At 38.4% G+C, this 22,476-nt stretch overlaps 1 protein-coding gene across 3 annotated transcripts in view; it reads left to right on the top strand.

Annotated features, from left to right (window-relative positions):
* Positions 1–22,476, top strand: part of TRPC4 (transient receptor potential cation channel subfamily C member 4) — a 135,127-nt gene that overhangs the window by 36,400 nt on the left and 76,251 nt on the right. For all 3 annotated transcript variants that reach the window (XM_032099642.1, XM_032099641.1, XM_032099643.1), the window contains one exon: positions 14,224–14,628. In XM_032099642.1, the coding sequence (XP_031955533.1) occupies positions 14,251–14,628 (378 nt within the window). In that variant the 5' untranslated portion in view covers positions 14,224–14,250. The remainder of the gene's footprint in view (positions 1–14,223; positions 14,629–22,476) is intronic.

Genomic DNA, 22,476 nt, shown 5'->3' with positions numbered 1-22,476 from the left:
CCAGTTCACCCCAAATCTTTCTAGTTGATGGATGTCATAGATTAAAACAACTTGGATGAATGGTTGTCAATAAGAAGGCTGTTAGCAAAATTTGCTTAAATAGGTCGGGGTTGAGTATAATTAGAAGTAATGGAGTGTGAGATAGCAAAGTGAAATAGCAGTGAAATATCTGGAAAGCATTTTGAATAGTGAAGTGTGTTGAACTGTGAAACATTCTCTCCTAGTGTTGAAATACATGCATATGTGTTCATAATTTATATTCTGTGCTGTTTTGCCTTTCTAATGTGATATGATAATCATGTATCTATGAAAATTATTGGGAAATCTTGGCACCTCTGATTTAATCCTAGCAGTATATATCTCTAGTGGGGCAAGTAGTGAGCCACATATCATAGATCAGAAATAACCAGATGGCAGCCCAGAAGGGCTCTGACGTTTGCTCAAATGTGGAGTAACAGGGTATCAGGCTGTGGGATGGTAACACCTGGTTGCCTGTTAGCACTTTGTGTCAAGGCAAAACTTTGATTGTCCCAAAAGTGGAGCAGTGCCTGCAACAGCCTCATCTGTGCCAAATGATGGCTGCTAATGTATTATATCTTAATTTTCTCATCAGATAGTGATTTAATGGGAGACATTCTTGATTTTACTATTAGTAGCAACAGGTGCATGGCAAAATCCACCTGTGCAGTGAGGTGAAGCTCATCCATTGCAGTATGTTGCCAGCAGCCTTGAGGTCTCAGTTTTTGCTGACCCTCTGACACCATGGGGAGAAGAGATGTGCTCTTTTCCATATGTCTGCCCCCGTGCATGGCTTTTCTATAGACTGCACAGCTAGGGAGCAGTTTGACAGTCACCCCCTTGGTGCTGCAGCTGCCTTAAAGCAGATGGTCTTCATTATTCCTTCCCCAGCAGACGTCTAAATTCAGCATGCTCCTGGGCTCTTCCTAGTGCTTAACTTGGCAGATGATACCTGCCCTAGAGGCAGCCCATCCCCAGCCTGTCATGACTTCCACCTGACCCAGTTCATATCTGAAACCTCAATGTATCATCTTGTAGCCCTACAGACCAATATTCAGGCAACTGAATTCTGCTCACCGTGTGGGATTTGCATCCAGGCCCACACAGGGTGTTCATGCAGGTGTCCCTAAGTGTGCTAGGTGAGAACACAGTCTGTTACCTGTTGGTGCTGACTGGCTTGTCGATCCCTAAGGAGAGTTGAATCACTTTGCAAGTGCTGCTAAAACTGTGATAAAGTTGCCTAGAGGGTATGTGTCTAGCGATATCTGAAATGGTGTCCTTCTTGGATTCTACCTGTGGACAAAGAAAGGTATATTCTATTTGGCCAGTTCCCAAGGATGTCTCAGGCGTGTAGGATATCTTAAAGGTCATTCTCTGTTTAGAAAACCTAATCCCGTCCTGGTTATCCACTGACAACAGAGGGAGTCTGGGGACTTATCTCAAATGTCGATGTCTACATTTAGACATTTAACGTAGGTGTCTTAACCCTGAACTGAATCCCACCCACAGTTTTATTTTTCCAAAAGAAGTAGTCTAAGGACATGAGACTGCCTGAAGCAAAATGCCTAAAACTTGCCAGTAAATGATTGTCAAATATATGTACTACTTTGACACAGCTTTCATCCAAACAGTTGGTTGCTTTTCAGAAATAAATGAGAGTACACTTTTAGGGTCCACTGCCACTGGATGTAATTCTCAATTCTGTGTTATTTACCATATTCCAATGGACACATTCTGTTGCATGATCCACTACCCATTTCTTGTTGTTCTTATGTTGTTAACAATTTCTTTTCTGGCCTGGTCCCATCAGTTGCTAAGCCACTGCTAAAAACGGTGGACATTTTTTACTGATATCTGTAAAATGCAGGATCGAGATACTCTTTTTCAGTCAAATTGAGTAATTGTTTCTGAGAAGAAGAGTTTTATTAACAGCTGATATTTCTACCTTGAGGCTGACCTTATGTTTTGAGACAATTAGCGTGATTAAGTTCTCACTGACATGCCACTGTGCAATGAGCTTTGGAACTACTCTGTAAAGGCAATGTCTAAATTATACTACCCTTGAATTAGTCCAATTTGTCTTACTATTTAAGCAAATGAGCGTCATTAGTCTAGAAACAGTTCTACCTCTGGAAAACAAATTGCTCATTTTACCATGAGAATTGTTACTGTGAACAGTATTAAAACCTCAGTCAACATCTCCTTACACAACCAGCGGTAAGTGAGCACTCGAGCACAGTATGTACCAATGGCAATTTAATTTTCCCCCTTGTTCCAATCAGTGAGTGTAGAGAACTGAGGGATCCATGTTTCAGTAACATCCCATCCCTGATACCTGACAGTCTGAAGTTTTTGCTGCTGTAAAAAAAAAAATCACTTTGAATATTTTGATTCTTAATCATTCCTAAAAGGAGTATTCCTTCTAGTCACAAACATTAATTTTAAATGGAATTATTTTCATTTGTTTGTCTGATTTTTTTCCTTAGAGCACCGGTAAAATAGTATCAACTCTTTTTGTGATGGATGGTATTATGTTAATAGTTCCTGATTATTTATTGAGGGTTATTGCATGTCTGAAGCTCTAGCTCTCAATGGAAAGAATGCCATAATTTTAGATTTCCTTGAATAGAAACCACTGGTTGTTAGTGCCCAGAACATCAGGGGACTGATGTGGGTTCACTTCAGTGTGAGCCAGCACAGCTGGCTGTGGATGGCCTGCAGGTAATGTGAGCCCTGGGAGGCAGCAGGGTCCACAGGGACTGGTGGAGGTCCCTGCTGAGGACACCAGTAGCAGGGAAGCAATGGCTCGAGGGCATGTTGCTGTAAGGATGTGTGCTAGGCTCTGTTTTCAGGGAAGATGTTACCATCAGGCCAGAATAACCTGTTGCTTATTTTCAGGACAGAGCATGAACATTAGTTAGTAGTAGTACAAAGCCTTGTTACTAACAGCTGGTTTTACCTTTGGGTTATGCTCAGCTTTGTACATACTCTCATCTTTAGAAGAAAAAACAAAATTGCAAATGGAAGCTCCATCACTAGCAGCTGGGTTTGAAAGAAATTCCTACACTCAGTATGTAACGGCAACGTCAGCTTGGAGGGGACCGCAGAAAGTGTAGGATACATCTGCACAATGAGGAATAATGTTAACAGCTTCCGCATATCTATTTGAAGGTCAATTTCTTTATGTGGCCTAAGGTCAGTTTCATCTCTTAGAAAACCAGTTTTAAGGAAAAATGGGTATTACTTCCCTTCCCAGTTATAGTGAATTGTACATATATACCCCTTGAATATTGGTGATCTTTAATATCACAGGACATTTCATGAAATTTTAGTGGCCAGCAATGGTTTAATATGTTGGTTTAGCACAGCATCGGAAAGGGAACATGTGCCACAACTCGTGGTGCAGTCCCTTATGTGCTAGTGTATGTATTCTTTCTTAGAAAGGAATTAGAGTAAGAAATAAATTTCCTGCAAGGGGAAATCTTTCCAAAATAAATTTGGCTCATAACCTGCCTTGCTGCATGCATAACCAGCATTATTGCTGTATCTGGTTTACAATAGTGACAGGCACCTGCATATAAGGAGATATTCCTGATATTTCTAATCAAGGTAGGGTATGTCTTCCTTTGTACATTTATATTAATTTAGTTTTGACAAAATGCAATTTCTTATTTGCACATTTTTTCTTTTGAAAATGAATTTCCTGAACATCTTCGGTTCAGAGAATTATTCAAATGCAGATACTCAGGCCTAGATTCATACCCACCTGTGCCAGTCAAAAGAAAGAAATGGAGATTTGACTTAATTGCTTGGAGCAGGATTTTTCTTCTCTTTTTCCACTAGCTCTAGAAGGAGACCAAGATAAATACATTCCAGCTTAGAAACCTTAGCAGGCTGTCTAAATTTAAGTAGGTTGTATCGAGGTACGGCACTCCTGAATGTGGTTAACATCTACATTGTTTACCTCTTATATTCATTAGTAAGAGGCATGGGTGGGTGTCATTCAACTCACTTGGAAAAAAGAGTAAACAACAAAAGCTTCTCTTCTTAGCCAGGTGATAGTTGCCTTTGTTTTACCGTATTGGCAAATGTGATCAACAAAATAAAATGAAATAGAAAGAAATTATCATATTTATATTCCACCTATCTTACTCAATAAAATAAAATGGTGGTGGGTATATTTAGAACAAAGTTTTCAAATATAAAGTTCATGATGTTCACAGGGAACATTTGACATTCTTAACTACAAGAGGTCATGGAGTCAAAGACTTACTGACTACTAACAAACAGAGGCAGAGGCCCGTGTGATACATCTAAGTAAAGAGAAAACTGACTAAAACTCAGCCTCTGTGGAGGCAGATGATTACTGGAAGAAAAGAAGTTCTTATATGTATGCATCATTGCAGAATTAGGTACACGCATTATGAGGTTTCTTTTGCTTTGCCCTTGAGACCTGTTATTCCACTATTGTGGGAAGCAGAGTAAAAAAGGTTAGTCTAATCTATCTAAAAGTGAAAATTATGTGAGCATTTGCAGAATAATTTAAAAAAATATTTTTTTTTCCTTTTACCAGAAGTTTATTGACTGAAAAATCTGAGGAGGAAAAGAACATGGGTTATCAGCAGATTAAAAGTTGATGATTATGATATAGTCTTGAACAAGGTGATTGTAGGTCTAGAACTTAATCAAGTAAAATACCCAAGTATGAGATAGAGAATTATTGAAATCATATAAGGCAGTAAAGTGTTTCTTGGAGTAACATGTACACTTAGGTCACTCAGAAAAAGTTGTGTGGCAAACAAATATTGCAAACCCCAAAGGAGTCTGAAGGTTCAAGTCAGCTGACCACTTATACACATCTATTACTAGTTGAATGCCTGAGGGTACCAGGGGTTTGGGGCATGAAATAAGAGCTAGAGGGGACCTGTGCCTTTTCAGGAGAGCAAGTGGGGGCAGGTTGGGTATCCTGGGGTGTTACAGGTGACACCAATGTGCAAGAAATAGGCTGGAGCTGTAAAGGAGACATATTTGTGCAGCCTGGCAAAAGGAACTCTAAAGCTGGGATAGCTTTTCGTCCAACTATGCTGGAAGAAGGATAATCCTGTCAGTAGTTCTCAACAGCTGAACATAATTTAGGACTGAGGAAATGGTCGTGCTGGAGGAATGACACCACCACTCACAGAAGCAGTGGGTCAGGGGGATCCCAGCTACTTCTGAGAGGGAGTCTGGGCTTTAGAGAGTCAGATTGCTGAAGGAAGTTGGCTGTGTGAGAGGCTGGATTTGGTGGCTCAGGAAGCCTTTTCCAGTTCAGGTTTTTCAGGACCAGGAAGGCATGTTGATTTTCCATCAATCTGCCTTATGTCAGAGTTCAGATGAGGCACTTACAGTAATCCTTAAGTTTGTGAATCTCTTACAACATCTGGACTTCTTGATAGTTAAAATATTATTTCAAAGAGTTTCTGATAATCAACTGTCATTTTCCTGAAATGTTAATGTTACTTGCTGTTCTCTTCAGCTTTTATTTGCTTGTCTTGCCAAGGAGGTATTCCTACGCTGAGAATCTTAGTTAGGCTGGCTTGTGTTTAGATGAACTTGTACCCTTTGGCTTAAGATGAAGAAAGCATAACACAGGTGCTTAAAAATGAAGTTGTTTACTCACTATTTCCAGACATAAATCTGGAATATTACTTTTTAAACTAGATGAGTAAAAAACTGGGCTAGAAGAGTGAAGAATTAATCTTCTGCCAGTTGGAAATAATGACAAGATGCATTTTTCAGTGAAAGTTTTCTGTATCAATTATTTCCTATTTTCTTATCTGTCAGATATATTTTTTCTGTGAATAACATGCTGAAATAATTATATGTTTGGGAGAGGAGTCATTATTTAGGAGAAGAGACTTTATCTATACTTAAAAAAGCAGTTGATAAGGAAGTGTTGAGGAGATAGATTTGTTGTTCAGATTTTCAGGTGATCTATTTTTAAATATTTTGTGTTGTAATACAGTGATGTACCTTCTTCTAGCATTCTTCCACACAAGAAAATACAAACTTCCTGAAGGATGCTAGAAGTATTTGAGCTATTACCAATCTGCTGGGTCACAGATCTATAGAACACTATAATAGACATGCCTTTGTCAGCTAGGGAATCCACATGACAGCATTCTGGTGCCATCACTCCCTAGCAATGAGAATTCTCTTATTGTTACTATTTATATTTTTCACTCCTGTTGTAATTTAGCAGGAGACTTTCAATCCTGAATTGTTATTTGGGCATATGTGTACATGAAAATTTGGCCATGCAGGCAAATTTCTGGAAAGAACTGTTCCCCTGGATTTAGGAAGCCTTATATAATACCTCATCAAGCTATTCATTAGGGCATGTTCTGTGCTATACATTTAAAGGTCCTCAGTGACATGAAACTGTCATTTTATGACTTCTGGCAAATAGAGCTCGTCAAACTTCTGGTTTTCTGTTCTGTTTTCTTTGAAGTCTTTATTGCTACAAGGGCAGGAAAGGGTTAGTCACCACATAAGTGTACAATTTCTTGAGGAAAAAGAAAAAAAATAGCATTATTTTTGTCAGGCTCTGGTCCAGATCGTAAATAGGTTTCACTGTTAAACAATTTAACTAACCAAATTTTACATTTGACTGATTTCAATCAAATTCTTTTGTTAGAGTTTATCACCAAAGGGTGACCATCTTCTTATAGACTTGTATAACTATATTTTGTGTTATCTAACTAATTAAATTGTGGAACATTCTTTGCTATTGAGTTTATATGGTTTCCTTTGAGATCCATTTGATTTTGATTTGATTAATCATTATAATTCTTTTTACTTGAGTTTGTGGATTATTACTGGTAGGTCAGTTTAGGTAATAAATTTTCCTGATTTTATGTTTATGAAGTCTTTAAGAAAAATATATTAAAATGCACCAACTCATGTGTCTCTAAGCAGTGTGAGGGCAGAACCACGAAGGATGTGGGTGGAAACAGACCAACAAATTCCAAAACTTGAACAGTTTTCCCTAACTAGCCTTTATTTATTGGCAGTTTTTGGGGTTTTTTTAAGCTTAGCCTCTTTTGAGGCTCAAAAAATACACATACCACTCTGAGGGCAGCAGCCAGTACTGAAATGCTTGTGTGTGGATATATGTATGTACACAAATCTCTTCAGAGCTGGCTCTCTATTGGCCCAAAATACTTGAAAAGTGTTTTAACTTATCCTTGGGCTGGCTTAGCTTGTACATCTGAAAATGGACCCACAGTGGAGTGTTTTTATTAGCAAGTCTTTACTAAAAGTATTTGGGCAGTCTGCCCAAATGCTCCCTTTTCTGGCCAAACTGCATGCTGCCTTGTACTTCATCATAGGAAGCATGGGAAGACGTGGTTCTGTGCGAAAACATAACCCTGAAACTTAGAAAAGTCACTTCTCCTTGTAGCAGAATTCCCACAAGGAATGCTCCTGTCCCATGTTTCCCAACCTAATCTGCATCCTCTCTCCTTTCCTCCTGAAGTGAACTTGCACAGTCAGACCCTTTCTGCCCAATACTTTTCTCCACAGAAATTGTGTACAGATTTCTTCTCGCATCCTTTTCTCATTTGGAGAAAGACCACCCACCCTCTCCATGAGCAGGGACAGCCCACTCCCTGCATCCCCTGAGAGATGGTTGTCGTGCTGTGTGGCAGCTGCAGGATCACATCCACAGAGCATTAGGTCAGTGCTACTGTTGGAAATGCTGGAAGACAGCCTTATGTGTAGCCAGATGACACTGAAGTACTTTTATCTTGAGAACTATTTTGGAGCTCCTTGAATTTACCCAGGAGAATAACAGCAGCCAAGGAGACAGGAAGGCCTACTCAGCTGGATGTTGCAGTCACTCATTAAGATCATTATCTGTGTTATTTCCTTCCCTGTCCTTCCCACCCTAAACTGGCTGCCTACTGCATGTAGTCTGGACTCAAATCATTCATGCTCCATCATTTCAAAGGACAGGTTCATGTCAGTCAGTGGAAAGCAGTCTTTCTCTCCTTTGCTCTGGTAGCAGGTCTAAACGTGTCACTGTTTCCCTCTGAGTGAGAACAAATAGCTCAGGCTTCAAGGTCTTTCCCACACATTCCCAAGGACATTTCCATACTTCTACCCATCAGCAAGAGGTAACCAGGCATCTTGTATTTTTCTGAAGAGTGCCTCTTTCTAGTTTAAATAAAACTGGGGAGATGAACTAATTTAATATCGTCATCTAATGATACTTCTGTGACCTAGTGATGCTCTTTTTCTTTTTCTCATGGGTGAGCTATCAAATTTTTTGCCCATAAGGTAAAAATGAAATTAGGGTCAGTTTTAGGTGCATTTGAAGAATTATTGAGTATCTCTTATTTTAAAAACTATGCATATTTGCAGTACTGCATGCTTGACTCCAAATCATCCTACCCCTCTAAGATCTGTTAATAATTTGTAATGTCTCTCAACACTTTTTATTTATATTTTGATGTTTCTCAAACCTCAGGCTGGTAGTAGTCCTGACTTTAAAGGTTACTGTTGTAAGAACTTGTCATTCTCAACTAAGATTTGGTGTAACATCAGCTCTAGAAGGCAAAAGTTTCCTCCCATTTGGCATTAAGTGAATTTACAGACCATCTTTATGCTATATATGAAGCACCATGCTTTAACCCCCCAAAAATGCTATGAAATTGCATCCTGTCTTTTATAAAAAAAAGCATCAAAGCCAGTAATCTCTGTCACCTCATCAAAGGTTTACCACATTCAGTGTCCCAGACTCAGACTCTCCCAGGTCTCAATCTCTTAAGACGCTGATGGAGTTTAATCTACCAAAAAACCATTGTACCTTGGACCCCGAAAGTTGTTCTTTCTAGCTGATGTCCTGTCTTCCTGACTGGGAAGCCAGAACAAGTGTAAGCAGACAACATGACAGCCTGCTTCTCATCATCTACTACAGCTGTATACTAGGTAAAGTTCTTTGCTTTACTGAAACTTTGATTGTAGGGCATTTTAAACCAGAGCAAAACCAAGAGGTTAAGCTCTTTTTCAAATTAACAGCCTTATAGGGAACATACACCATACTGAGTTACTCAGTTTATCTCCTGTGTACATGACTCAGTGTTAAAGTCCAAATTGCTTTTGCTATTGTTAGCTTTCAAATCTGAAAGTGGTTTTAACAATGAAAAATTGCTTTCAGTGAAGCTTCATCACCTGCAGCCAAAGTTGTTCAAGCAGTCCCTGGAATCAACCCAATTGCTGGCTCAATAACATCTTCCCATGCACTTTCCAGGCACAGTGTGGGAGTCAGCATGGACCCCAAATTATTCCCAGAAGACAGTTCTCATTCAGCTGTCCTGTTTTTGGGCAAAGTATGGACAGCATGGGCACAGCCTATCCAGTTGACCCTGGCACTAGAGCATGTTAAAGTTACTGTCTAGACATTTGGTTACAAGGCAATATCTGGACTGATACTGGGTTCAGAAATCAAAGGCTTATCTGCACTTCTTTTGTTCTTGTTGAATTGAAACAGTTCAGTCTGGTGATTGACAGTGAAGGAACTTTATGCTTCATTTGGACTGGGATTTATCAGAGCTAGTCTTGCTTTCCAAAATTCTCCTTGAACATCATTTTTACTGTGTATCAAATAGGGTTCTGTGTCAGAATAAAGCTGGTATGTCGCAAATCTATTTTAGAAAGAAAATTTCATATTTCATGAACCTAGAAAATGTCAGAAACTTTCCTTTGCCATGAAAAGTGCATATAATTTTTTTTTCAGAAGATCACAAAGACATCAGCACGTTATTCACTTGTCATAAATGCTCTGGTTTCTTGAGCAGGGTGATGCCATAGTTACTTTAGAAGCTTAACTTTTTTTTTCTATGCAAATAGTCTGAAAAACGAACTCATGAGCAAAATCAGAAGTGTGCTTTTGATGATAACATTGAAGAAGCTATATAGTATAATGCTATAGTTATCTATCTATATATAGTATAATCCTATAGTAAGTCTAACAGTGGTCAATGTTGGAAATAAAATACCTTTAGAAGGGTGTTGTCAGAGAGGATTTCAGAAGTTGTAGATACTATGGAGCCCATCCCTATCACTCCTGCTGCCATCTGCTGAAGGAGATGTGTTGTCACTGGGGTGTTTTTCTGTCTCTGAAACCTTTGCCGTACATCTGTGAGCAGTAATACAAGTGGCTCATCACAGAGGCTCTTGGTGCCTGCTGGTGCCTCACTCCAGGTCTCCTCTCATATCTGGCTATGACTGTTTTGGGGTAGGAGGACGCATGCTAGGGAAATGCAAGTCAGGGTCCCCTGGAAAGATAGGGAGGATATGATCATACATGTAGAGGAAGCAAATATGGTTGAATAAATGCCAAGGAAAACTGATTGTAGTTTTTCTTGAGCTTTGGTGGGGAAACATCTGTATATGCATATATATATACACATATACACAATGATACAGCAGCAGAAGAAAATTTCCAATTATGTATTTAGCATTAGTAAAATTAATAACATTAGCGTTTCTTAAGAAATACCAAATTATTAAATAATGATAGAGTGGAAATGGTAAAGGTTTGCAAAGAAGGTGGAATGTTACCATTCCTCTCTGAAAAAGAGCATATGAAAGAAACAGTCCCATATTAATTTGAAATAATGGTCTGTAGCAGGTGTAAACTGAACTGCTTGTTAAGAAAAAAATATTTTCGCGTAAGAATCACTTTTTGGTCAAAGTATTATGATTTCCTTTTTTTATCTATTTCTCCTGCTCAAGTGCTGCTGATATTTCCATGACAGGGCAGGAAGCACTATATAGAGTTATTTTGTCTTTATTTCTTCTTTGAAGTATTTTTATTATATGTCAGGCATGTGGACTCTGTAGAAACTATAATTACACTTTTTAATAAGTTTGCACCATATTTTTTTTTTCTTTCATTCCCCTCACACTGGCCCAATGTATTTGGCCTCTTGTTTCTTTAGACTTCTTCCTGCACAGACACTCAAAGCAATTGGAGACTTTTGTACTGCTGCTGGCTGTTTCTTGTTCTTACAGATCCATGAAAATCTGTCATATGCATGCATTTACATGTGACAGCACAGTAACAGTTGTTACACAACAGTATCTACCTGTAGATAAAATAAAATGAGATGTTTTATTTTTGTAAACACCCATGGAACCATTTCTTTGTTGTTTATATCACCTTCCAGGAGTGTACTGTATCAGCAATCAATCTCTAGTTTCTAATTGCATGTAAACATAGACTTTTAGTTATGACAAAACTTTATTTATGCACAATTATTTTCAGGAATTAGTGCAGGCAAGAAATAGAGATTACCAGAGGACAGCTAGAAGAATTAAAACGTGTGTTTAATATGTCTCTTCTAAAAGAAACAAGCTAAACTTAGATCTACTTTTCAAGAACCATGAAAAGGTAAACAAAAAAGGTTCCAACAAGTATTTTCCTTATGGCTTACAGTGAAGCAATAAAAGATCTTCATCAGACTTAACATAAAAACTAAGAAACAGAAAACCCCCAAATCATTGTCATGAAATCATGATAGATCCCATCTGTAGGTCACTGTACTCTTCTTCTACCATAAACATCTCTGGTGCCCAATTTCATTGATACGGGTTCATTCCTGGTTTGTCTCACAATAAACAGGGAGACAATGATCTGTTTTTTCCTGTGCTTTCAAGAGAGAGGAGCTTTTAGCATTAACCTCCCAATTGCAGTCCCTCAGTTTTCTCCAGGGGTCTTGGGGAACTCTGTACATCGTAAGAAAATGAATAGTATGTGTACGTTGTTATGGGTTAACTTGACATCTGCCTGACAGATATGAAATAGAGCCTGTGGTGAGACCTAAGTCATTGTCAGGTGGCAGCTGGAGTCAGGCAGGACACCCTTCCACATCCAGCACCCAATCTACTTGAGTATGGGAACAGGGAAATGAAACTCTTAAGTGTCTGTGGCTGTCCATAGAATATGGCAATCCACCTTTCTTGTAGATACCTCTTGTGAACTTCTACATTTATGTCTGTTTATTTGAATCTGAACATAAAACTTTTTTCCTTCTTGAATTGTACATGCAGTTTTGAAATGAAAGAATGAAAAGCAAGCTGATAAAATACATTTTTATGTAATGCATTAAGAATGTGATATCTGTTCTGGGGTATAAAGCTATGCAATGGATATGAATATTATTTTACTTAGAGTGAGATTAACAGAACATAATCCACACACTGTGCAACCTCTACTAGCCCAGACTGTAGACTGATACCATCTTGCAGAGAGAACTGGGAAACATCTTGCAAAGGATTGTGATTCCTCAGCTCCTGTATATGGATCTGGAGGAGAGTTCTTTCTCATGTGTCTTGTTTGCTTTTTCCTGCCTGCCTCAAGCCCTGTTGATCTGCTCTGGAAAACAAAGAAAACAACTCAGTAACAGCCTTTGTACATATCTCTCATTGCACTGCTTAAGAAAAGTGGAGCAGATTAATTTCTATGTTCCTCAGAGTGTTTGGTGACTTTTTTTTTTGATGAATCAAAACCTCACAATAATAAAAATATATATTATAGCTTGCTATAGAATCTCACCAGAGATTTTGTTTTAATGACTGAAGAAAGTGGAGGAAAAGGCAGTGGGTTAATGCAACTTGCATTATCAGCTGAGAAAATTACAAGAAGCTACAGTTCTTTGTCTAATAAGGTGTACAACCTCTAACTGAACAGCAGAGGGAAATATTTTTTGTGTACCTTGTTCTTTGAGGTAAATGTTTTCTCTTCCCCCTTTTCCCCTTTTTTTTTCCCTTTTTTTTCCCAGGTAGAAGATTGATTTTCTCATGGTTCTTTCTGTTAGAAGGAATTTTTTTTGCAAAGTCCTTGAATACAGTATATGAAATAAAAGCACAGACATTATGTGCTTTACTATATGTAACACTTTGGAGTTGTTTTGTAGCTGCTATGTTTCAGTATTAATTCTAGTTTAGAACCAAGTAGCTCAGAATCAAAACTGTGACTATTATCTACCAGTCCTTGGGAATTTATCTCCTATGGATTTTGTTTTTGCTTTTAGGTTCTGAATTTTAATTTATAAGTTAGTAAGTTCTGATTGGAAGAACATTTTATGTGAATGTTTTTCTAATAGCATCAAAATCTTAGTAGGGAAGCTCACCACTGAACTGTGCAATCTGTGCCTGCCACAGATAAGTCGGGCTATTTAAGTAGCACTAGGAAGATGTAAAAGCTGTATTTAGTTGTCTACACACAATCCTCAGGCAACATATGGGTTGTTGTAGGATGTCAGAGATGATGTCTCCATCGGAATTATCTTTTACCCAGTCGGAGTTGATTTCAGTGCAGTTTTTGAATTGCCTTTCCTTGTGGCCTGTAAATTCTACATTCTTTGTGTCCATTGTCAGCAATCCATTCTTCTCCCCAGGCTTTGTTAACCTCCCCCTAGGTGTAAGACAACACTTGGACAGTAGTACCACCTTTAACTTATCTCAGGTTCCTGCTGTAGTGGTTTATCTCACAGTCGATGTTCAAGATATCCACTGATGTATATTTGGAGGATAGAGGGAGGCTTTGGTGGTCATTGGTGGTCACAGATGCCATCTTTCCCATAACTTGGTGTGATCTTTGTTTGACCAGTGATATATGTATTAGCAGTTGCTTCTCTACACAGATTGCTGTAGTGGGAATTTGTTGTCCAGGTGCACTGACCAGGATGTGCTAACCAGATCTCACCTCTGTCAGACATGGGGTTGTCACCATCCTGTCACTCCCTTCTGTGCTTTTTCCCATGGCAAAGTCTTTCTGTGGACTTTACAGTGTTTGAGGCAGGCAAGTCTACTCTTTAAGTTCCTTGCAGAACTGAATGAAGAAATTAAGGATGAGGCAGAGCTACACTTTTGGTGCAAACTAAGTTGTATCATATCATTTCATGTTTGCCAAAGACTTAAAAAATGCATACAAGCAAGTGGTATTCTGACACGTATGCTTTGACTTGGTAAGTTACAAACAAGCATTGTTTTGGCTTCCACTCTTGCTTACAAGTTCTGTTGGTAAACAACATTTTGTACATGTTTCAACATCACATTTTAGTATGAGTTTTACGTACTTATATATTGCAAATATTAATTTGGTGCACTGTACCCCCAAAACCAGTTACTAAATTGAGCTTTATTTTCATGTTGCAGAGACAAAGTATTAGAATGGCATAAAATATGGCCCAGTTCTACTACAAAAGAAGTGTCAATGCTCCCTACAGAGATCGTATCCCTCTTCGCATCGTACGGGCAGAATCTGAACTGTCTCATTCAGAGAAAGCCTATCTGAACGCCGTGGAGAAAGGAGATTACGCCAGTGTAAAGAAAGCTTTGGAGGAAGCAGAAATTTATTTCAAGATCAATATCAACTGCATTGATCCCCTGGGAAGAACTGCACTCCTTATTGCAATTGAAAATGAGAACCTTGAGCTCATTGAGCTGCTCTTAAGTTTTAATGTGTATGTGGGAGATGCTCTGTTGCATGCCATACGGAAAGAGGTGGTTGGGGCTGTGGAGCTGCTGTTAAATCACAAGAAGCCCAGTGGAGAGAAGCAGGTATGTGCAGGATTTTCTGAGTTTGTAGTATGGTTTAATGTAAAGAGAAGAATCGTGCAGAGGGAGTAAGAAAAAGAAAAACAAAACCAACCATCATCCTTGCACACAGTACTTAAAATCAGAAAATAAATTACTTTGATGCTGTGTGCATTGTATTTATCTGTGTTTAGACATCATAGAATCAAAAATTGTTTTGAGTCAGAAGGACCTTTAATTATCATCTAGTTCTAACATCCTGCCATTGGCAGAGATATCTTTCCTTAAACAAGGTTGCTCAAAGCCACTTCCAACCTGACCTTGAACACTTCCAGGGTAGGACACCCAGAACTTCTCTGGGCAACCTGATCTTGTGTCTCACCACTCTAATTGTAAAAAATGTCTTCTTCTGTCCATTCTAAACCTACCCCCTTTCAGGTTAAAACTGTTTTGTAAAACTTTTCCTGTCACTACAGGCCTTGGTTAAAAGTCTCTCTTTGTCTTTCCCATAAGCCCCATCTGTATAATGATAACATTATTCCTGCAGATATTACTGGGAAATCTTTAATCATTCAAAGAAGCAAGTAATTCAAAAGAGAGTTGTTAATTCCCTGGTAGTGTTAATATGTAGTCCATTTGAATTAATTATGATGCTCCCATAAAAGTCAGTGAATGTTTTAACCCATCCATGTGGAGGTCATCATATCCCAACTCAGCAAGGCAAAACTTGCAGACATGACCCAGTTGATCAGAACTTCGGTCCTGTCTCAAGTAGTCATCCATCTTATCAAGTACAACTAAAAAGGTGCAAACTCTTCTCCCTTTCTCCCTGGCTTCTCTCAAAGGAAAAAAATCATTACATACAGTCTCATTCATGCTCTGATACCTGCTCTGCTTTCCCTTGAGCTGCCTTGAGACATCTCTAGGAAGTATCTAGCCTCTTGCAAATCTTTCTCATTTTAAGAAAATAGGATAACATAGCCCATAAATTCTGTTATTCCTAGGAGCCTTCCTAGGAAGAAAAACCTTAAAAGTAGTTATACTATTGTATTCTATTTTCATCAATTTCAAATGTCATGTGTTATAGGTACTCTATTAATGTATTTCAGTGAATAGTATGTTGAAATGATTACAGCCCTTTTACAGATAAAGCATACAATATACTTTAATTACAGTATAATGTACTTGACATGGATAGAATTGCAGATAATAGGTAAAAAGAATATTTTTTTCCAATAAAATAACATGAATTCTATGCTTCTTTTTTAAGGAAAGAAAGAATTATACTAGGTCTTTCTGTAAATATGTGTGCCTGCCTTCTCTTCTAGAGAGTAAAAGAAGAGCTCCTGTAAAATGACAACAGATATATATCAGAGAAAAAGACTAGGTTCACGTTTGTCTCATTTCATTGTTCCTCAACTGATAGTGCAGATAAGAATACAATGCATAGGATGCATAGGATGCATAGTGTAGTGTAGTGTAGTATAGTATAGTATAGTATAGTATAGTATAGTATAGTATATCAATGCTGTGTACCAGGACCCTGACGGATCCAGTGCACAGCCCCATCCCAAACCAATTAAATCACCTGTGTGTCCATTATCCAGCCTCTACAGTGGAAGTTGCCATTTGCAGGGCAGAGTTCATGCCACTTGATGGTAGCCATCCAAAGGTGTGTCTTGTCTCTGGTCTGGCTTCCTGGGCTCCCCTTAGCAATGGAGAAAAATGGAGATCCCTGGAGAGCACCTCGTGCTGTCTTTCTCAATTACTTGTTTTAAGACAGCATAAACCAATTTTTGGCTTTAAGAATCAAGAAATTCACCTTACAATAGCTGCCTAAATTTCAGACTGTGCTTCAGACCTTCAGGATTACTTTTTTGTATGTGCCACAGCTTCTGTAATGAAAACATTTGAATACAAACAGTAAAACTTGTATTAGGTGAGCTTCATGCTATAGCAGACAAAAGATAGGCTTACTTTTTGTGTGAATACTACCATGTTAAATTATCCACAAACTGCATTGCTCCAGTCCAGAGGTTAGTTGTCTGTGGTGAAGCATAAGCATGTTGTTTCAGTGCCAGACTCCATGCTGGTTGATGTGAAGAGTGCTGCTCCTCCTGCTCTTTTTTGGTTTTCCTGGTTGCATTCGCTGGGAGTCTTACTGTAAAGTGTGAAGAATAATCATGAATCATTTGAACAGAGACATCTTTTGTGTCTGTACAAGGCTTAGGTTCGCCCATTGCCACTGCAGGCACTGCATGCAAGCCAGTGCTTACAAAAATGGCTTTTCAACCAACAGGTTGCTGACATGTGTTCTCTGCTGTAGGCACTGGGGATCCCAACAACAATTAAGCTTCTATGGGTGTCATGTGTGTAATAATACACTGGTAATCACACTGGTTCATTTTTACGAACATGGCATGCTGAAGAGAATGTAAATGCCAATGACGTTTTTGCAGTAATGCCACTATGAATTTAATATAATAATAAAGAGCCTTCTGGCTGAAAAATCATTCCAATGGGCTAAAGAGATAAAATCTGGATACTCAGAATTATATGCTTTTTACATACTTTTATTAAATACTTTTTTTCCTCCTCCAGTTTTTTTTTTTTTTATTCAACTTTCTTTTGAAGCTATTTCAAACTACAACTTTACTTTTTTGATTACTGGTATTTGTAAATATTTAACATATTATTTAGACAATGATTCATTTTCAGATTCAGTGCTTTTAATAACATAGTATCTTTGGCTGTTTGCTTTTCCTTCTTTGTATGAATCTGGTCATGTGTGGTAAAATCCTGGCCCCTTGAAGTTAGTGGGAGTTTTACCATCGATTCGGGGAGGTCAAGATTTCACCCTTTTTGTTGGTTTTTTTTTTTTTGATCCCTGCTTAAAAGTTTTATTTCTACAGGAGACAGATAATAATAAAAAGAAAAAACCCTTGCTAAATACTTTCAAGCACAAAAAACAGTTTCCCAAATACTTCATTAGTGATAAAAGTTATGAACATTCAAATTCTGGGAAAAAACTGATATGATTCACAAGAAAGTATTGGCTCTCACTATTTTTTTATATTCATGAGATAATATCCTATGTATGATGCATAGCTAATTTCAGCTTCACCTCATATAATAATGTAGCTATATTTGTAAAACGAAATCATTTTTAAGCATAGAATTTCTTATATAAGTCAACTGCTCATTGTCAATGTCAGAAAGCTAGAAGAAAATGTCCTCTTGTATCAACAGAAAGCTACCATTCTTCAGGACTGCTGACGTATCTTTTAAAAGAACTGGTTGTCCTCCAAAATTCAATTCTTTAAAAATTTAAGTGTTGCAAAAGAAAATGGGGAAAATGTAACAATATGTTAATTCTGAGCAAGAATCAGTGCATATAGTTAAAATAATATGGTTTTGCATTTTTTACATGGAAAAGTTTTATAAGCAACATCTCCAAATTAGGAGATGCCACTGAATCTCTATTTACACTTTCTCCTAAAAGAAACAAAAACAAAAACAATAAAAAAAGAAGAAAAACCAAACAAAAAAACCTCCACCAAAACAAAACAAAAACCAACCCCAAGCAAAACAAAACCCCAATAAGAAAAAACCCTAGCAAAACCCCAATAAAACAAACAAACAGCAAACCCACCCCGCCCCCCCCCCCCCGCAAACTATGAAACAAGGTTCAGATTTTGTTAAAGTTAGATCTAAACTCTCTAGTCTGCTGATCATTCAGCTTCAGGGCTCTACCCGATAGCCATATGTGATGTGCTCAGCATTTCAAAGACCCCATAGGTTGCAATGGTTTTAACCTAATTATCAGTATATGGATACATCTGGTGCCACCTGGTGACTACAGATGAGGCATGTATGTTTAACAGTTTTGAATTGTCTTTGAACTCCTTCTGTTACTCAGTTTTTGAGTGAAACTTTTGCACTATACATTAATCCAACTCTGGAAAAGGGGTTTTTTTTTGTCACTTGCATTATATTCTTTATATTTTCTATACTTTTTTAGCTGTACCAGCTGCTAGAGCACAAGTAAAAGAGAATAGCACAAATTAATGTGAATGAGTTGAGGAAACTTGTCCAAGTACTTTTAAATTACCATTCTTCAGAGCCATATGTCCTGAGTTATCTGCCAAGTCACTTGTTGCTTACCGTGATGGATAGCTGAATGCCAAATTAAGAGGGGGGAAAAAGTTGTTCTTTTAAATTTAGTGTCTGCAGAAAACATTTTTGTCTTGTTAAATTGGATGCAGCATCCGCAGATGGGCTGAGGGTTAGGTAGAATAAAAAAATTATTACCTTTATCTAAATTATAGTGTGCTATACTGCTTAAGGAACCCAGTCATTGATTATTAGCTGGGTGATTGACCATCTAGATTTTCATATATATTCATGGAAGACTGAAGCAGAGGTGTAGCTGCCTTCTAAGGCTGCAAATCACATAAGTGAAGCTGAAATCTCAGTTACTAGACTTGAATCCATGTAGCATTGTATTAGCTGAGAGACTTGCTTTAGGGCTTGGGAACCTGACTGCAGTGTTTACAGCATTGCCTAGCAAAAAAAAGCACATGGCAGTGCTTTTATGCCTTCTGTTCCCTATTACATGTCAGTCTTGGAATACCTGAGGGTATTTTTTTATGGGTGGGTGCTCCAGGGATAGATTTCTGCAGATGTGTGAAAAAAAGACTGAACTAATGCCAGATTGGCATTTGCAAACACAAGGGAATTGTTAGAGGAAGAAGAACTTTGGGACAGGGAGGGATCACTGTGATATGTGCCTACAGAGAAAAGTAGAAATCACTGGCATAGTGCTGGAAATAGGAAGCTGAAAATAAGCTATATCCACATGCTGCAACACTCAGAGCCCTTTTGCTCTCCCAGGACAAGCAGTAAAGTCACATCATAAACTACCATATTCAAATGCCCTGCCTCTACTTACTCTGCCAAAGTCAAGCCAGGAAGCCAGGCTTCAGCTTGTCAACATGTTGGCCTCTAAAAATGCAAGTCCATGGCATATACAACTTTTTTTTGTTGGGTTTCATGGATTTTCCTGGCAATTTCTCAAAGGCCCAAGAAAGGATGAGTTCATTATGTTGTCTAAATATTTGGGAAAAAATATTTATTAGAAGAGACAAAAACCCAGACCTCTGAAACTTTAAATATAGAGACATTTCTGAAGAACTGAAAGATTCAGCATTTAGGTTGCCATTTTGTCTTCAGACAGACTGTGAGCAACCCTTTCTCATCAATATGTAGGGCCTCTTCAGTATTCTCTCTGGTCAAGGTAGACTTTAGGTATGGTATGTCCTAGCCTTTATCTGTAGGGAAAGAACTAAAAGGACGGAAAGTTTTGTGGGGGGTAACCACAGCAAGCTGAGGTTTTGTGCTGTTATAAGGAATGGCATCTGGAAGAGATGCGTGAGGTGAGAAGTCATGTGTAAGAAGATGGCAGCTCTGACATCTTACAAACCAGATGTGAATTCAGGAATGCCCTGGTGGTTATGTGCTCTTCAGTGTGCTAGCAGCCATTGTGAACTCTTGGACAGGAAGAGTTATCAGGTGATTGGTAGGAAAGCTTGCTATCGTGGGACTTTTTGGGAGGTAGGGAGAGAAAGGGCATTGTTTTACTGTCAAAGGCTCAAGTTATATTTTATAAATCTTAACGCATGTATCTGATTGATAATTATTTGAAGTGTGAGAAGGTAGAAAAGAAGAGGACAAGAATACAAGTTGTCTTTCACTTGAATCTACTGATGCAATTCTCATCAGAAAAAACAATGACTGATTATATGCCAAAACGTGTCTCAACATTGATTTTTTTTTTTAATCAGTGTTGCTATGTAGTTTTGGAGAGAATGAAAGACTGTAAGAGAACAGCCAGGATGAGGGAATGGTCCTGTGTGAGGAAGTGTCAAGGATGTTGTGCAGTATAGTTTCTAGGCCAGTGGAACAGACTTCTCTCTGGATGTTCAGGCACTCACCTAAGCTATCTGGGAAGGGATATGGATGACAAGGCTGGACAGCTTCTCAGGATAAGTGCCTTCAGTCTGGCAGCATTCCCAGAAACAGATAAAAATTCTAAAAGTGAAAAGTCAGGGAACATCATGAAAGTAGCACAGAGCCTGAAGAGTCATTTTCCATTCCTGAAATACTGGCAGCATAAATGCTGCTCTTCTGACAGAGCTCCTATCAGGCCTGACAGAGCTCCTATCTCCTAGGAAATTCCTTACATGCAGCCACATCACCCACTCTGTTCTTTTCATGTCTCTTAGTATCTTTAGACTTCTTGAAATTGCCCTTTGAGGAGTCCCAGGGTCCTGAGATGAAGCCAGTGCTCTTCTTTGGAGCTGCACTTGTAATCCAGCTTCAGTCTCAGTCTCTCTTAATGCGTGCAGAGCATTTAGGCAGCTTTGGCCCATTGTTTTCTTTCCAAGGCTCATGGGATATCATTTTCCCTGTCCTACATTGCTACACAGCCCAATGGTGTATGTGGGAAAGCTCCTATGTCAGGGTTGTACTTCCTCCTGGTTACAGTGGGCCATCATAGAGAAGACCAGGGAACATGTACAGGTTGTAGGCCCAGCATGCCTGCAACAGACTTTACGTAAATGTTAAACCTGATGTTTTTTGATGCTGTTTCAAATTTTCCCCTAGTTACTGAACTGGGAGTTATATTGATCAAGAGGGGGCAGAAGGAAAGGTTTTTGAGCACTGCATGATGCCTGGTAGTTTTCTTATCTAAACCTCTTTCTCCAGTCTTTGCAAAATACCAGTCACAATCTCTTGTGGGATATTCTTTGTTGAGATCAATTCAAGCATCATTTTTGTTTTGAAAATGTCTGCCACAGAAGTTTATGAACTAAATGTCTTTTTTGAATGTTCTGATTAATGACAGTCTAGCTACTAATGAGTATGGAGAAGACATTGCAGAGATACTTTGTTGGGCTTGAAGTACACATTCTTGGAGTGGAACGTAAAGACAAAGAGCTGCTTCTTCTCACTGCTAGCTGCCTGAGTGGGCAGCTGAGTATTTTTTTCCCAGTGGCAACTGATTAGTTAGAATTTTCTGGCATGTTGATAGACAGATGAATGGGAGAGGTTTTGTCGGGGATATTTCATTTTATGGATGAAATAGATAGAGTAGCTTATCCACATATTCAGTCTTTCATATAACCATTTGAGCACATGAGAACAACATGTAGCACAGGTGCACTATAAAGGTGGAGCTGACTAATTGCATATGGGATGGAGATAAGAATTTACACAAGTATTGTTCTTGGATTTTTAGAGGGTGCTGGCTGTTTTCAAGTTCAAAAAAAGCTGCACATAAATGTCATTATGTCTTGGCAATAAACCCAAACTGTCTGTGTTTATATGCATCAGAGCTAAGGTGGGTGGATGGGTAGAAAAACCTGTGACAATTACTAAAGAAATGCTCCAGAAGCTGGTATGCCTGTGCCATCAAACAGAGCTGCTAGCAATTTCAATATTGAGGTAGGCAATGTGTTCCACAATATGCACCCATTACCTTGTAACAAATGCTAAATCATGATATTCTAAAGTTGAAGCAGTAGCAAAAGATGAATGCCAAAATATGGGGAAACATGGCAGTTTCTTGACCAGTACAAAATTATGAGCCAATTTTTACTGGCATTATAAAAAAAATTCTTACTAGCAGGATCCTTACAGATAGATTCCTGGAAGGTAGTGTTATTGAAGATGACTTTCCCCAGCTATGAATCTAATCCTCTGTTTTAGCAGTTTGCAGAAATCCAGAAAATTTTGGTGATGACAAATACAGATTTATTTTAAAGACGACTCGTTAATCAAACTTCTACCTAAACTCGAAGTGTTACAGAT

Source organism: Corvus moneduloides, chromosome 2 (assembly GCF_009650955.1).
Source record: "Corvus moneduloides isolate bCorMon1 chromosome 2, bCorMon1.pri, whole genome shotgun sequence".
In the NCBI taxonomy this organism is placed as follows: Eukaryota; Metazoa; Chordata; class Aves; order Passeriformes; family Corvidae; genus Corvus; species Corvus moneduloides.
The sequence above is the reverse complement of the archived record's forward strand: the minus strand, read 5'-3'. Positions and strand labels throughout refer to the sequence as shown.